This window comes from Strongylocentrotus purpuratus, unplaced genomic scaffold (genome assembly GCF_000002235.5).
Source record: "Strongylocentrotus purpuratus isolate Spur 01 unplaced genomic scaffold, Spur_5.0 spur5_scaffold_19, whole genome shotgun sequence".
In the NCBI taxonomy this organism is placed as follows: Eukaryota; Metazoa; Echinodermata; class Echinoidea; order Camarodonta; family Strongylocentrotidae; genus Strongylocentrotus; species Strongylocentrotus purpuratus.
Genome location: NW_022145604.1, coordinates 5,320,471 through 5,337,825, shown reverse-complemented (window position 1 = coordinate 5,337,825; position 17,355 = coordinate 5,320,471). Strand labels below are relative to the sequence as shown.

Genomic DNA, 17,355 nt, shown 5'->3' with positions numbered 1-17,355 from the left:
AAGAATAAAAAATCGCTTCTTTTTTTTAATATATAATAATATTGCCAATTTAACTTGGTTCAATTGTCCGCAAGGAATTGGTACATAAACTTTGTGTCATTGTTGCAGGTCGGAGGTGGGTACAATCGTGTTTAAGCCAATGTCAATCCCATTTTGGTGGGCAGGCAAAACAAAATTAATGATGATTGGTGCATAATTTTCAGGTTTTTTGTTGCAGGTCGGGGCTTACACAATCATGTTTAAGGTGATGTTAATTCCATATTGGCGAGGGAGCGTAGCTAGCGAGCAAACCAAATTTTCTTTGATCAACGTCTGGTACATTATTATCAACTGGTAATTTGTTGTAGGTTGGGGTGAGCATGTTTGTTAGCGATGTTAATTGTAAAGACAGCGTAGCAAAGAGAGGGTAAAACAAAAAACAAATCAACTCATATTTCAATCACTAAAATCAATCAATTCATCAATTCTGGCGAGCGAGGAAACAATATCTCTCAAAATAACGTTCGGTACTTATTTACTGGGATTTTCGTTGCAGGCAAGGGAGCGCACATATTTTGTTAGGAATGTCAATTCCATTTTGGTAAGCGATCATAGCGATGCAAAAAAAAATCAATTCTCTTTTAATAGAAATTAATACGTAAACTTGTTTTTATTGGTGCAGGTCAGGATGGGCGCAATCGCGTTTAGCAGGATATCAATTCCTTTTGGGCGAGAGGGCGAAAAACACTTCCATTTTTAATGATATTGTTGCAGGTCAAGGGTGGGCACAATTGCTTTCAAAGCAATGTCTATTTCATTTATTCGCGAGCGAGCGAGAAAAAATGAATTAGTCTCTTTTAGTAACATTTGGTACATAAACTGGGTGTTATGGTTGCCATGGTTGCAGGTCGGGGCCAGTCGGGGCAGACACAATTGTATTCTAGGCAGTGCTAATCCTTTTCTTTTTTTCAGCAAGTGAAAACAATTAATACAAAATAGGCTAGCAAGCAGCTCGCGCCAGCGAAGAGTGTCGAATTTGTTATATCACTTATATTTTCCTATTTTCATTTGTCTTTTTTTTTGCCGTATGCGGAATATTTTTCTGATGGGGGAGGGGTAAAGGTGCATGAAAAGTTTTTGAAGAAACTCAAAAGCAAAAGGAGTGAAGGGAGTTCGAGCGACCAAACTGGTCATGAGGGTACTTTTGCATTTTTCAAAAGTAGAATTGAAGGATTTGGTATATAAAATAAATATCTGGGGTCAACTTCCCCCCCCCCCGGTGCGTACGGCCATGGTCTTTTTTAAAAATAATTTCCCCATTTTTTACTTTCCTTTCCTTGTCCCTCTTTCTTATTTTTCTCTTCTTTCTTTTTTTTCATTTTCCTTTTTATCTTTCTTTTTTTTTCTCTCCCCTTTTCCTTTTTTCTCTTTCCTTCCTTTCCTTTCTTTTCTTTTCTTTCCCCTTTTTTCTCTTTCTCCTTTTTTTTCCTTTCCCCTTCCCCCTTTTCCTCCTCCCCCTGGGGCCCGTCAGGGGGGCACTCTGCCCCCTTGCCCCCCCCCTCAGGGACGCCAGTGTACGTGCCCAAAAAAAACCGTGGCTATAAAAAAACGAACGAATTGAAAAAACTATGCTTTCAAATCTTTTTATAAACACAAACTCTGGATCATTATTAATCAGTGGCATGGATCAGCGCCGCACATCGTCATGCCAGGATGCTATTATACTGACCGACGCTCCGAAGGGCTAAAGAACGAACAAAGAAAGGAATGCAATCAACCTTCAATCAGGTTTATGGCTTGTGGTCTATAATGCCAATTCGTCCAAACCCAAAGGCCCGAATTCACAAAGGAGGTTTGTCGACAAACCTTGGTTTTCGTACGTCATATGACGCGTTTTACGCGTTTTTTACAAACCTGGTTTGTAAAGAACAAAAGGAGGTTTGGCGAAACAAAAGGAGGTTTGAGCTCAAACCTTGTTCTGAGCTCAAACCTTGCTTTGTGAATTCGGGCCATAATGTATACAAAAATTGTGTGGAAAAACTGGATAGGCCTAAAATAGGCAAAGATAGTGGTAGCCTCAATGGTCTGGTGATTTCGAACGAACTGATCATAGGTTATAATTGGCATTTGGATGAAATAATTATTGGATGAAAGGAAATTGGACAAAATGGCTAATGAACTAAAAACATGGCAATTTACCTTGACTTTTATCCTGTATTGGTCAATATAAAGATATTCTCCAAATTGTACCACAAATAAACTTTTAATTAAGTTTATATTTTTTTGACTTTCTTGACCCTTAAACATCTGGGAAAGTACTCACCATCTATTTTGTATTGGTCTGCCAACTCGGCGATATTCTTAGTTTAGTTTTGTCTTTACTTTTTAATTATGTTCATAATTATGACCACTATGGCAGCTGCGGGCGTTGGGGCATGGGACAGAGTGAGAAAGAGAGACAGAGAGAGAGAGAGAGAGAGAGAGAACTAAGGAGGGGGGGGGGGGGTAAAGGTAGCATACAAAGTGAAATATAGGGCCTCCAACCTCCCTTCACTTGATGACTTCAAACAGCTCATTTCCTCTTTAAAATCGAATCTGGCATTCTTCAGTCAGATAATAATTGTATGATGTTTGATTTTCGATTGTCAAGAGATGATTTTTTGAATTGCGCCTCCGCCCTTTTTTTTATACAAAAATTTGACCCAACTCACTGGTCTTGTTCCGTCACATCCAATTACGATTTAGTTGAATGCCCAACACTGCCCAATGAGGCCATTGCAGTGAAGCGGACACGGTCATAATTAAATCATTATAGACGAAATATCTATAAATTTGAGTACTTTGGGGCAAACTGACCATTCGAATAAAACCAGCACGTCCACGAACTGACCACCTGAAGTAAATTTTCGGCTGGGAAACAGTACAATATTCAAGGTAAGATTTTCGTACTTTCGGCCTCCATGAAATGTGTATACTCAAGTTGGAATGGTATGTAGGAGTTATAAATTGTTTTATTTGATATTGATATGATTACGATAAAGAAGATAATGCTGATGACGATGATGATGATGATGCTGATTATTACGACTATTAATTATTATCATTATTATTATAATTGTTTTGGTTGTGTTGTTATATTTATAATCATTATTTTAAAAAACATTATCATTATTGATATTTTCATCAGTATTATCGTTACGACTATTATTAATTTTATCATTATGACGATCATTCCTTATGACTAGTATTACGAATACTGCTGGTTCCACTACACCTACCTCTAGTTCTTCTCCTAAAACTTTACTAATATTACTACTAAATACTACTACAGTCAAGCCTGTCTATAAAGGTCACTGAAGGGGAACAGAAAAGGTCAGTTGGACTTTTTAGAGAGGTGTGACTCCATTACTAGTCCCATTGTCATCATAAGATCATCCATTATACAAGCATTTCTGAATTTACGGTTCTGACCCCCCCCCCCGCCCATCCCCCAAGTATTCTGATGATTTATTTATTTATTTATTTATTTCTGATATTTAGACAGGGTGACTCATTATCACCAATAATGGTGGTTTTCCATGAGGCCCTGTTAAACACAATAGGGAAAAACATAGTTTTAAAAAATAAAATAATGATAACGATATCATGACAGCAACAAAGAAATATTGAGAACATGTATAAACATAATATACAAAGTATTTGGTATACTCGTAACGAATGAATGAATGAATGGTTTGTTTTGCTTTGCTTTGCTTTTGCGTTAAAAACACGTTGTTGCATATTTATAATATCTTGATAATAGTATAGACGTTAATTAGTTTTTAAAATCCGATGAAAAGTAACTATTAGCATATTTCGGTATGTATTAGACTTTAAAAAAGGCAACATAATTATACTAAATGTGATATGATAAATCAGACCAAAATCATATCTCCATTGCCTCTTGTGTTCTACTTTAGAATGGCTCTGCGAATGTTCATGATGTTCCTGCTTGTAGTCGGCTTCGTCGTCGCCGCTCCTCCTCGAGGCGAAGATGCGCTCTTCGGTGGAATGGAAGTTTCTGGGCAAACTAGAAACATCTTTAAAGAAGGTACTTTAGACAGCAGCTTAATTTGCTTTGTATGCATTATTCTCTCTAATAATATACATATGGGACCCTGTTTTGTGAAGGTTCGTTTGCCTGAATTTTTGTAATTCCGCCATGTTGATCATTCCGAAAATGAGATAAACTTTCGAACGTTTGTTGCATTACTCCGAAAGTATCGTGTATGCGAATGTTCATGATTTTAATACTGAAGGAGGGTTCATATTATTCCGAAGCTTTGTAATTCCGAAAAAAATGATATGAGGTTATATACTCTCTTAAAAAAGAAGAGTGAATTTTCACTCTATTTTCACTTTCTTGGGAGTGACGTCCGTGATCACTTGTTTAGGAGTGAAAATTTTAGAGTGCTCTCTAAGAAGAAAAGAGTGAATGTTCACTCTATTTTCACTACATTTTCACTCTCCAGAGGAGTGACGTCCGTGATCACTCGATTTTTTTTAGAGAGTAGGATTTCGTAAATGAAGCTTCGGAATTATAAACGCGGTGGCGGAGATTATTAACAAAATTAAAAGGGCCAGATTCTGGACTAGGTTGTGATTCGAACCCTCGAACCTTAGATTGAGATTCAATTTAATGAACCACTATACTACGTCACCTTTACTATTGGTCCGAATGGAAACAGACATTTAGAGAATTAGTTTTTTGTTTGTGAGTTAAGAGAGATTTGATGAATCGGAGAAACCTTTTATTGCTTTGACTGAAGAATTAAGTTTCAGATCTGAAAAAATCGAATTGCCATGAATAAACTTCATTACACATCTCCACCGGAAAAATAGTTGTGAGAGTACTCTGAGTAGGACATATAAAAGCATGGATTGTTCTTCACAAACGTTTAGGATTTATTCTCGTGAAGTTGTAAGCGCGGTGTCACTTCACCTAAGTCCAAATGAGAATAAATCGAAAGCGCTTGTGAAATTTAAACCATGATTTGTGTGTATCCCATGTGAATTGATTTTTCTACTATTTTCTCAATGCATTTCGTTAGACCGTGTTCCTCTAATCAATTTTAATGATGCACTAGGCTATTGCCCATACATTTGGAATAACGTTTTCTTAAGTTACTCTTTTCACGAACTGATCATGACAATATACTCAATTATTTATAAGTTTACATATTGATCAGTCTCTCTGACTCTTCAGATTGATTTAATAATATTCTGAGAGGATATACATTTTATCTTTCAAGAATACATCATATTGTTACAAACTTTTCATGAAAAGAGGTAAAACAAAATTATTCCAAATTTATGGGCAACAGTGTAATACACACATCCACTGCCTGTACTACATTTGTATGTACGGTATACTTAAAGACTTTAAAGTTTAACATTGACATCTTGAATCTGCTGCGAAAATTAAACCCGTAATCTGTTTTTATAGTCTCATGTATAGTTAACCTTCGCTTCTCTTTTGTGTTTTTCTTCAGCTAAACGGTTTGAAGATTGCTTTTGCATCACTCTTGGAGGAGAAAAGATCTGCGATCCTTATGGATGTGGAAATTAGATGAAGGATCGAGAATGTGGAGCATAACAAAGACAGGGGCTACAGATGATCATGAATATAATAACAATAATAATGACAATAATTAAAAATAAAAGCCGTAGCAGTTGATGTCTCCTTCATAATATGGCTACGAGTGTCTCATTCCTCTCATATAGCTGTCTTGTACTACTGACATTAATGTTATAGATTGATCGACTTTGTTGAGGTTGATATTACTAAAAAAAATCCTATCAACATGATCACTTACATCTAACCCGAAGACATGATGCTTTATACGGTAGTTCACTTTTTAGATTGTTGGCACGGCTAGGTGACGCTGGATATAAATGATCAATAATAAAATAGTGAATAATATAACAATTTTATGTTGGTCTTTGTTGCTAGGAAGCTCCAACTATCATCACAACCAGTCCTCATTATCAATATCAGTACAATCAGCAATACAAACACGACTCGATCGCCATCTTTCTGAGAGTCCATGATGTTTTGTAGTTGTTTGTTTGTTGTGTTATGTGTTCTGCGGAATTTTCCTTTAAGACTCGCATCATTCGTATCGTCTGGATTCGCGGAGGCACTGTGACAAGTTGAAATGTTTAAAGCCCATTGTAAAGGAGGCGTCATTTTGATTGTGTTATCACCGTACGCTAAAAGAGCCTGTATAGGTGCATGCCCCATTGAGTCAAAGTCAAAGTCAAAGTCAAAGACCGCGTCAGTCGTACTTGGCGCAGACCAACGTCAGCGTACTGACGCATCAGGTGTAACGGGCCTGAACTTATCACTGTGCCTCTGTAAATGGCACGATTGCAAAATAAGTATACTGTTGGCATTGGCACTGAATTAACAATTAGCACATACGGCGCCCATAATTCAAAGCATTTGTTCGTCCTTTTTTATATAAATTATACATTTACAATTAAGTGTGTTTTCACTCTCCCATGGCGCAACCTGAGAGAGATCTGTGCCAGACACTGACGCAGTCATACGCCAAACACTGACGCAGTCATACAGTCGTACAACGGGTATTATGCCACTCATTTTGACACACTGAGAATGATGAAAGAAGCGTCTTTATGTTAAATCCAAATCTTATCTTTCCGGTTTATTGACGGGAATTGTGGACAAACAAACTGAATAGTACTGTTATAGTGTTCACTCATGAAAGACAATAAATACACCATTTTACACAAATTATAAGCGCAGGTATATGCATTAAATATATAGACAGTCAACTCACATTATACATGTTTTTCACCAAAAAGAGTATAATAATAAAATAAACCAAACCGAGGCCGTTCGAAAGAGAGAGAGAGAGAGAGAGAGAGAGAGAGACTGTGAGAAGAGGGGGGGGGGGGGGTAAAGTACTCTTTAGACTTTAAAATTGCATTGCTTCACAATTTTATCAAAAAAGAAACGAAACGAAACACAAAACACGAACGAAGACAAACGTAACCATAAAACCCTTTGCCACGTCTATGAAAAAAAATATAAGTTTTTGGAACATGCATTCGTTTAAACCACTGGTTTATATAGTTAGAAAAAAGAAGGAGAAAAGTATTAAAACAGGGCCTTGAGACTAAATCAGAAACGAGGTTGAACAAAATTAAAACAAACATGACGTATGTGTTAATTGTGAGACAAAAATACAATTCACATGTATTTACTTAACTATTTATGGTTGTCAATTATTATGTTGTACTTGTGAAATTACTGCTTAGCAAGATTGTAAAATGTAAATATGAACAATTATTCTCGGACATAATAAATGAAATGAAATAAAATACTTTCAGAAAGAAACATTCACATACGCCTACGTGTGCAATACGTACAGTATACTAAACTATGTTTAAACCAACAATTATTTACTTTGTTTTACGCCACTGAAGAATGTAGTGTCACATTGCCCTATTTTTTCGCCTTTTTCTATTGGACCGATGTGTCAAAAGGTTGATCTTTAGGGACCTGATTGTAATGTTGAATGAGTTCTCTCCACCGAGCATAAACATCATGGACATCTCGTTCCCAGAAGTCGAAGATCACCTGCCAGCCTACTCGTTGACTACTGAGAATGTAGTCGTTCTGCAGCTGCAGCGAGTGGGTGTGTAGCCCGATAACAAGGGACTGAGCGAAGCGTCCGGCCACGCAGTAGTACAGAACGCGCCATTCGTCTTCCGAGAGAGCTCGCTTCGAAAGGAACCCCGCTAGCAGTATTCCTCCGCATTCCACAGGGTCCAGCTCGAGGTTGGTACACTGCATCAGGTACATGATTGCGATGGCGATGTCGTAGACGATGCACGAGTACATCATGTGATCGAAGTCGATTATCCCGACGACGTCGCCTCTGACGTTGTCATTGTCATCATCGAGTTCCTCCGACGTCTCCCGCACTAGGACGTTGTAGTCGCTGAAATCACTATGGATCATTCCTGCATAATAGGCAGGGTAAATGATGTTCTATCATCAACCATCTCATACACGAACGTTTGAAACATGATAAAACATTGTAGACTACATAACTAAAGATCACTGTATTGTTTTGAAAGAAATACAGATGATGGGTTACATGCATAGAATTGAATATTATGCAAACTCATCTTGTTAACCTAATTACAAATCCTTTCAAAAAATCAGCTCGTTAGTTACAAACACATTATTTCTTAGCAGTCAGGTAAAACAAACCATCAACAAAACTGTACTAATATAGAATTAAATTTGAGAATAACGTCTAAAATTCGCATATTTCAAAAGGTGATGTACTGTATGTACATGTTTATTCGAATTGGGAGGGGGGATTGTCTTAGATTGATTCTTTGGAGAGAAAAAAAAGTTGCCGTCGTGTTCTACAGGCCTATATAGTTTCATTGAACGATACTAAATTAGCAGCTGTCTTAGAAGATGACTTTAACAATATCGTCCTTACCTTTCCTCAATTTGTGCTCTGTTTTTAGGACCTTTTCCTCGAAGGCGTCAATTATTTCTTTGATTACTTTCTTTTGAGCACTGTTCTGTAGAACGAAGACGTACTCCCGTAATCTTGGGACGTTGCTGAGGCACCAGATTAACTCCTTTGCCCTTTTAATGGACTCGTTCTTGTCGATAGTATTATTCTGGAAAGAAAGAAAGATCGCTTAAACAAGATTCTCCAGCGACGTTATTTTGTCCCGAACAACAACAAAAACGGGTAAAAAAAAACTATAAAATGAAAATATCTGATAGATAGATGACAATTTCCTCCCGAGAACAACTAACTCGTCAAGTGCTTCCAGTGAAAAAATTACCCTAGTCTAAAGCTCATTGATCAAGAGGGTATGTTGATGATATTTGCTGACAACAGTGTTGTTCGAGGGGATAATGTCCAAGATAGTTTGTCCAGAGTTATTGGAGAGAGGGGTTGTCCTATATATAGATTGTATAATTACTGAAGAGTTTCATCTGATTGGTGATATAACTTGAAATTCATTTTTTGTTCTCAATCAGTGGAAAATTACACGTGTTGGTAAGCCTTCGCTTACTAGTATGCTTATCTTGCAGATCCAGTGATTTTAAGTAGAATTGTAGAGTTCTGAGTGTAAATTGGTACAATAGAATAGCTGTCTAGGGGACGCGTAATCTTCATAGGGACAGATTTGGGGTTAGTTTTGTAGTACGAGTCTGAACTTCTACTATACAACTGGGGACCATTCCAGTCTGGCGGCGCCTTTTACGCTTACGGGCGGACGTGGGTGTGTGTTCGCAACTTACAGCTAGGATATCCATTTAATTCCTGGGTGGAGAGGATCAATCAATATAGATTGAACACCTTATTGGCATACAACATAATTATGTAGAACTCACCTGCAAGGCGGAAGACAGTTGACCTAATAGTTGCCCGCTTTTATAGCACATCTTAGAGGTAACGTGAGGTGCGTTCCCTAAGGACTGCCCTGGGATATACTTCATGATGCGGGTTATGAACTGCCCTGTCATTGTATCTCCCGTATCTAGATGAGGATTGGATGTTATGCATAGTTACTAAAATAATAATTATAATAATAATAATAATAATAATAATAATAATAATAATAATAATAATAATAATAATAATAATAATAATAATAATAACGTTTTATTTACCCAGGGTAGCCACTTAAGTTATGAAACTGCTCTTCCAGCGGGCCCTGCATAACATAATATGTTATTACTATACCCTTCTCCAATCTAATATGCTGAACGCCTAGCTAGACGGTCCCATTGTTATAAGTCTTTGGTATGACTCGGCCGGGGTTCGAACCCACGACTTCCCGTTCATGAGGCGGGCGCTCTAATCACTGAGCCACCATACCCGGTGAGTGTAAGATCAAGTAAGTCTAGAAACTGACCGATTTGGAATTCTTTATAATCTACACCACCACGATCTTCCCCCGCTCGAAACTTGCTGCAAGCCGAAGATGATCGACGCGTGATCCTCGAATCTTTTTAAGCTCGGCGAAAGGCTGGTCGCGGGTTCCGTACGACTTCGTTGATCACGCCATTTTCGGTGGCTTAAAGCAGGTACAGGGATTATAATAGAGCAGTCCGGACCCATTTCTTTTTATTATAATCGAACGGTCAGCTCCCGGGGTCGGCTAGATGATTACCTTTTTGTTCATTTTGTTGGAAAGCAATAAGTATTTTCTACAATTCATATATTGCTTGATTTGTTACCATGGTAAAAGCCTGGCAGTCACATCCATCACCTACTTCATCAATTAAAAAGTCTTTCTCAGATAAAAACATATTCCGTCAAAAAAATTATTTAAAACAAAAAATCATTATTTTGTTTAGATTTTCTCAAATTTTGAGCCAAAACACCAACATGTATGTTAATTTTTAGTATTTTCCAAAAGAGTTTGAGCATGGATGCAAGGCATCATCCCCAAAATGCCGTCCTAAGTAAAATTATATATAAAATAATAATAATAATAATAACAATAATTATATAAAAATCACGTCTTGGCTGGTCCACTATAGTCATGTATGTTAAATTATCAACGTTATTTAGAGATTATTTTTGTCCTACCCAAAAGGCTGACACTATATTGTTTATACATTTTGTTACCTCTGTGTTTGAAAGAGAGTTTCTCCGAGCTCAGATCCTTGCCTGCCACATTCTTGAGTGGTGAGCAGCATGGGATGCCACAGTCCCTCAACATCAGCAGGATTTCATTCTGTTGTTGGTGCAACACAAAAAGCTGGGATTCTTCAGAATTGGTCAGCTTCATCACAAACTTTTTCGGGGGGCTCCCGGGTGCGCAGTCCGGTCGTCGAGCCTCAATCAAAATGTTTTGGTTGTAGTAGCTGATAAACTCCTTGAAAAATAAGGAACAGAAAATTGAAAAGGAAGCCCATGTAATTATGTTAACTACTTTAATTTGTCAGTGGCGTAGCGACGGGAGCATGCCCCTGATATTGTAAGGGGGGCAAACGAAACACCACTCACCACTTCTATACCAAAGAAACGGGTTCCAAGCAGGAATGCAGTCTAATGTTGAGGGAAAAAATACATGCTACTCAGTTTTACCTTTAAACAAACGACATCCTGGAAATCGTAGAGTCTGCGAACAAGACCAGCTGCTCGTTCAAAAGGTAGGTTAGGCTTGATTTGAGGCTGGTTGTTTGGTGATACGTCATCAGGGATGCCTACGTCATAATGATGAAAACCACTCTCGCCATTAACATGATCCATCTTGATATTCTAAAGAACAGACATAATAGTAATAATTATAATAATAATAATAACGGTGCTTATAAAACGCTTACCACCGAAGTCTCCAAGTGCAATAACAAACCAGATACAATTATTAACAATTACATATTAAATCAAACAAAAAATTACATATTCAAAAATATCTATTTCTTTATATTTTTCAATCGTCTATGCGAGATTATCTCGCAGGCCGTAATTGGTCTACGAGCCGGTCTTTAAGAGGTTTCCTATACCTTCGTTGCTCTAAAGGGAGAATAAAATGTGAAATCATTTTTGTGTGTGTGTGAGCATGGACCTATTAGGGATGGACATTCAACGTGATTCTTTTTTTCATCCAAATCATCCAATGATAGTCACTGCCTTCTGATTATGTGCATCTTAATGAGAACATTCAGCTGTCCTAACGACTGCTATGCATTTTCGGTCATTGACAAAGGAGCAGTTTCCCTCTCTTGGATTTTGTTTGGATGGGGGGGGGGGGGTGGTGCTCTGTAAGAGTGTGTCTTTAATAAAAAAAAACATCCCCAATGGGAAGCAGCAAAGTTGAAAAGCAGACGATTTTGGTGATATGAAATATATTATTACTGGTTCGCACACTTAGGAGGACCACTGTTTTTTTTGTTTTTTTTCATGGGGGGGGGGGGGAGGTGAAGCACCATTTTTACATGACTTTCTTTTTAACTCTCACTTTCACCTATCCCAGAAAACCCAAGTTTTTTGGTGCTGCTGTCTATATCGTTGATAATGCATTATTACAATAAATAGAGAGAGAGAGAGAGAGAGAGAGAGAGGGGGGAGAGAGAGAGAGAGAACCACCATCATTATGGAATGATTCAGGGTTTGTGTGATGTACATTTGAAACTATTTCTTAGCGTCTCAACCCTAAAAAAATAGCGAAACTATATTTGAGGAAAAGCATTATACTGAACTGAATAAAGAATAATAACTTTATATTGGCTCATACTAATACTGATACGGGCTAAAGACAATGTGGTATATTGGCACAGTAAGATCGGGTATTTTTATAAAGGTATTCCAAAATGACATCCTGATAATCAACATTTTGTTCTGTATTCATATGTATATACGAATAATACAACTGATCAAATGATTTCTTAACGTGACATAGCTTCTTCTCCCCTTGCAAACAAAAAAGAAAACAAGGTTATTTAAAGGTACTATGTCCCTTTTGCAGCCAACCTCAAATTCTGTAGAACTGTGAAATTTAAACGTTAGCAGTGTCCTTATATTCAAATTATGTAAGGAATCCTGTTTACTTGCTAGACTTCACTGTCAGATACTATTGAGTGACTGACTGGCTTCTTTTCTTCTTTGGTATTTAACATACATCAAATGAGCTGTAAAGGGTACATGAGCATGTCTACATCAATAACACACTTCTTGTGATGGCCAAGATTAAACTGATTGAATCTTTGCACTGCATAAAACGTATGACCATTCGGTGCAATGGTCTGTAAATCAAGACTATTACTTATTGGCTCTATAGCTCCTAAGTCGATTTGACATTTAATAGTCGTTATTTTCCCACTTGAAGACATTTTCAAGCCCCACCTTTTTTAGGGAAGTTCTAAATTAGTATTGTCTTTCAAATGCCGTCGGAATTTAACCTTTTCATTTTTTGGGCCTGCAAATGGGACATAGTACCTTTAATAAAAGGATCATGCGACAAATAATCATTGTGATTCAAATAGATGCAAACATTTTTTTGAATAAGCAATGCTTTTCACCAGAATCTTTTTTTGTAAAAACGACTTTTTACAAATCTCAGCCATGCAATTCTGCCACTGTGCTGTAAGATCACTTCCAGATTAGGAGAAGTGTATTGTTTAATGGGTATTTAAATTGAATGGAACGTCTCAACTCAGTAAGCATGACTGAGATTTGTAAAAGTTGTTTTTACAAAGAAGGTTCTGGTGAATAGCAATGCTTATTCAACCAAATATTTGCATCAAGTTGAATCACAATCATTATTTGTTGGCTTATCCCTTCAAAGAAGCCATGTCACGTTAAAGACATCATAAAGATCAGTGTTTTAAGCGTATATATTGCATACACAGGCCCGAGTACAAGCGAGTACCGTATCATCTCTTCCTCTCACATAATTATGGCAGATTTGTTTTGTAGAGCAATATATGTCGCTGAAAGTTGCGTTATTGCGTCCTGGACTACCAAATACCAGGTTGGTATCCCAAAGTTGGAGAAGAATAATTTTCGCATCGTATACTGGTTATAATTTCAATTATTTACACATCTATCCAATCTGTCCATATTAGGGACTTTTAGATTTGCGTGGACTGATACGTGTGACGTCCATTCACGGCAGTGCATTAACGGGACGTCGATCGTAGCATAGACCTATTGTTTTCGTGCGAATCTAAAAGTCCCTAGTAACGACCCATCTGTGACCAGGGGCAGATCCAGCCGGCTGCAAGAGGTTGGGGGGGGGGGGGGGGCCGAAATCTTGAGAAAATATTTAGCGGCGAATCAGCCAGCCGGCGAACGGTGAATGAGCGGGGGGGGGGGGCAAAATGTTTTTTGTTTGGGGGGAGGGGTCAGGGGCCGTTTTTTTTTTTTGTTAAGGTAAAATTTACGTTACTATCCTATTTTTTACCGGTTTGGGAGGCTGGGGGGGGGGGGGGGGGATCCGCGCCTGTCCAACAATTCCATCTATAGTTACATGACAGCGTGGAAGTTTTGTTGAAGAGAAAATGTTTCCATGTAGAAGGGAGTTTCTTGTAACGGTCTAACAAAAGAAAATATTCTACAAACGAAAGATCTCTTCCTTTTGCATCTTTCCAAATCATAGGTCGCCCGTATTCATCTAACATGTGCGCGATTTTCGCAATACCTTTGTCAAAAATACTTGACTTGAAAATAGTTTTACCATCAAGTAGTATAGACTTATTGTTCCAAATTATTTGATTTTCAATTGATACATATTTATGGATAAAATTATTCCACACCTGTATGATTTCCTTGTACCCGCAAATATTTAACAATAGTTACAGTGAAGAAAAAAAAGGTCCACCAACATCCTTCAATGAATCCTTCTGAACCTTCTGAAATTGGAGTCAGCAGGGCGGTATTCCGCATGTCGCTAACTTGTATGGCAGGTGATGCATGCTAGAGTAATCAAGTAATATCAATTTCCACCCTCAAGATTGTGATGTAAATATTGCATTTACCCACTTTATTTTCTGAACTTGTAGCAAAGATTTTAAGCACACCATTTGAAACCACCCTCCTCATACTTCTTTAGCATGACTTCAAGTCTAAGTCTGTCCGGACCGTCATTCCAAATCAATTTATATGCTAACTTTTTAATTTCTCTTATGAACAGATCTGGGATTTTAACGGTGCTTGCAATAAACAGTAACTGGGAAAAGGCAGGTGTTTTCACAATTTGAATTTTACCAATCAGTGACAAATTTCGAACCTTCCATAAATTCAATAGGCCATTTTCGTAATGTAACCAAATTTAATGCATAAGTCTTTTTAAAATGCCTCAATACAAATTATTTTATTCACCTGATAAGAATAATAGTATTTCAATAGACAGAATCCGAACTGCATACATTAATTGTTGCCAGGTTGGACAAATATTATGGCTTGACTTACCTAGCAACACTTAATATATGTAGTTGCATTCTGACTATAGAAATACTATTATTCTTATCAGGTGAATGAAATAATTTGTATTGAGGCACTTCACAAACACTTATGCATTAAATTTGGTTACATTACGAAAATGGCCTACTGGCTCTTTATTTTCAATAAATTTTATTTCAATTGAGAGTATAGCACATCAGGTGAATACGATACGTCAGCACCGAGAACCGTCAGTGATGGAACTTCTATACCTTTATATTTTCAAGTGGTAGGATACTGTGTCTTGCTGAACCTATCAACATTGCATTTGTTTTATCAAGATTAATCTTAAAGATACTATGTCCCTTTTGCAACCAACCTCAAATTCTGTAGAACTTTGCAGGAATTATAAATATGTCATGTATTTCCTATCTGTGAAATTTAAACGTTAGCAGTGTCCTAATATTCAAATTATGCAAGGAAACCCGTTTACTTGCTAGACTTCACTGTCAGACACTATTGAGTGACTGACTGGCTTTTTTTCTTCTTTGGTAATAACATACATAAAATGAGCTGTAAAGGATTTGCCTACATCAATAACCCACTTCTTGTAATGGCCAAAATTAAACCGATTGAATCTTTGCGCAGCATAAAACGTACGACCATGTGGTACAATGGTCTGAAAATCAAGACTATTACTTATTGGCTCTACAGCTCCCAAGTCGATCTGACAACTAATAGTCGTTATTTTCCCACTTAAAGACATTTTCAAGCCCCATTTTTTTAAGGGGAGTTCTAAATTAGTATTAATTTCAAATGCCATTGGAATTTAACCTTTTCATTTTTTGGCCTGCAAAAGGGACATAGTACCTTTAAGAGAAGAAACTCGTCTGAATTTATTTCTATTTTATTTAGATATTACATATCGCAGGCATAAATACTCACATTTCGGATGATTGTTAATTATTGTCACATGCACCCTGCCCGTTTGACACACACTACACCGAGATCTGCAAGAATCTTCAAGATTGCATGAAGGAAGCAGACTGCACCGAAGAAGAACAAGATTAACAACCTGCCGAAATTCTTGAGTGATTTCTGCATGGCCGAGGCCGCGTAGCTTGGAGGGAGAAGACAGACCATGACAAGACAGTCATGATCACTGAAAAGAAAGAAAGAAACAAAATTACACGCTTGTACGTCTTAACTGTTTACTGTTCCGAATCCATGGAGACTATTTCCTTTTCCTTTTGTGAATTCTCTTCGCCAGAGTGAATTCTTAAAAAGGTTGCTAAAGCATTGTTAAAGGTTGCAAGAAAGTTCGCAAACAGTTTTTCTTGTCGCAAAGATTTTTTTTTTCTGGGAGCAGTTGAAAGCGTTTTCAAAACAGTCGTAAGCCTTTGCAATCGGTTTCAAGATAGTGCCGCTGAAGTTCTTTTTGATTCGCCAATGCTAGCCGACCACGTGATCTGACCATATTATGGTCATTTATAAGTCTGAATGCTAGAGAAGATTGCCCACCCTTTTTGTAGGGTTGGGTCTATATATTAGCAAAAGTTAGCAAAAGGTCCCACTACATTCACAAATAGTGGCACAGGATCGGCAGATACTAGTTGCTAATCTTCGCAAACTGTCGCTAACACTTGCTTACAGTCACTTATAGTCGCCAACTGCCTTTTGCAAACACTTTCGCAAACATTTGTTCCAGGGGCGGCCGAGCGACTTCCAAAGAAAAAAGGGCACCTAGAGTGGGAAATCTCAAAGCGAAAATATACAATTTTTTAGACATTGGTATATACCCCTACATTGTGATTACATTATCAGGGATGATTTCAATATTTGTTTCTCTTCATACATCATACAAGATATCGCTTAAGCATCATACTTTACAGTTGGATGTGATGTCTGAATATGCATTTACGAGCGAGCGAAGCGAGCGAGAAAATTTTAAAGATCTGTGAGGTCGCAGTGTGAAAAATTACATCTTATAGAGAGGAAAAAAGCCAATCGTGATGGGGTTATAAGCACATTCTCATAACGGAAGACTGAAAAGACCTTTGATAAGTAACATAATTATATCATCTTTAAATGCGAGCGAGCGCAGCGAGTGAACTTTGGGGGAAATTGCTCTTAGTCGCTTTAAATAAGGGGCATGTTTAATGATTACATGAAAAGGGGACAATTATCGAAAGGGATAAGACACTTATTAGAAAAGAAAAGGAGCACGTGTCAAAGTACAAAGGATAATTATAAGGGTGAAAATGAGTCAGTTTTTTCACCTGAAAAGAGGCACTCACCAGTGATGAAAAAGAGGCGTTTACGAAAATGGGAAATAGGCATTTGTTGACGGAAAAGGGACACCCATCAGATTTTGATAGGGGCATTTATAAGAGGTGAAAAGGGGATAGGTCCCTTATTAGAAAGGAAAAGGGGCACG

At 37.5% G+C, this 17,355-nt stretch overlaps 1 protein-coding gene and 1 long non-coding RNA gene across 3 annotated transcripts; one reads left to right on the top strand and one right to left on the bottom strand.

Annotated features, from left to right (window-relative positions):
- The first annotated feature begins 2,739 nt into the window (after window positions 1–2,739).
- Window positions 2,740–5,745, top strand: LOC105446004. The gene is made up of 3 exons (XR_973589.2): window positions 2,740–2,913; window positions 3,939–4,069; window positions 5,511–5,745. It is a non-coding gene; the product is annotated as an uncharacterized LOC105446004 (long non-coding RNA).
- A 1,172-nt stretch (window positions 5,746–6,917) lies between these two features.
- LOC587491 (hydroxylysine kinase) lies at window positions 6,918–16,272 on the bottom strand. Of its 2 annotated transcripts, XM_030990099.1 has the most exons (6): window positions 15,864–16,270; window positions 11,124–11,297; window positions 10,662–10,911; window positions 9,419–9,564; window positions 8,505–8,691; window positions 6,919–8,010 (listed from the first exon to the last, which is right to left on the bottom strand). In XM_030990099.1, exons 2-6 carry the CDS (start codon window positions 11,286–11,288, stop codon window positions 7,508–7,510), a joined length of 1,251 nt encoding a protein of 416 aa, XP_030845959.1. In that variant the 5' UTR covers window positions 11,289–11,297; window positions 15,864–16,270; the 3' UTR covers window positions 6,919–7,507. The 2 variants fall into 2 exon arrangements, with proteins under 2 accessions (XP_030845960.1, XP_030845959.1); XM_030990100.1 differs by lacking the exon at window positions 11,124–11,297 and having other exon boundaries at window positions 6,918–8,010; window positions 15,864–16,272.
- Between the last annotated feature and the right edge of the window lie 1,083 nt (window positions 16,273–17,355).

Coding starts and splice junctions, on each gene's coding strand:
- LOC587491 (XM_030990099.1), bottom strand. CDS start 11,288: ATGGATCATGTTAATGGCGAGAGTGGTTTTCATCATTATGACGTAGGC. Junction 10,912..11,123: donor AGGATGTCGTTTGTTTAAAG/GTAAAACTGAGT, acceptor TTATTTTTCAAG/GAGTTTATCAGCTACTACAA. Junction 8,011..8,504: donor AGAGCACAAATTGAGGAAAG/GTAAGGACGATA, acceptor CCTATTATGCAG/GAATGATCCATAGTGATTTC.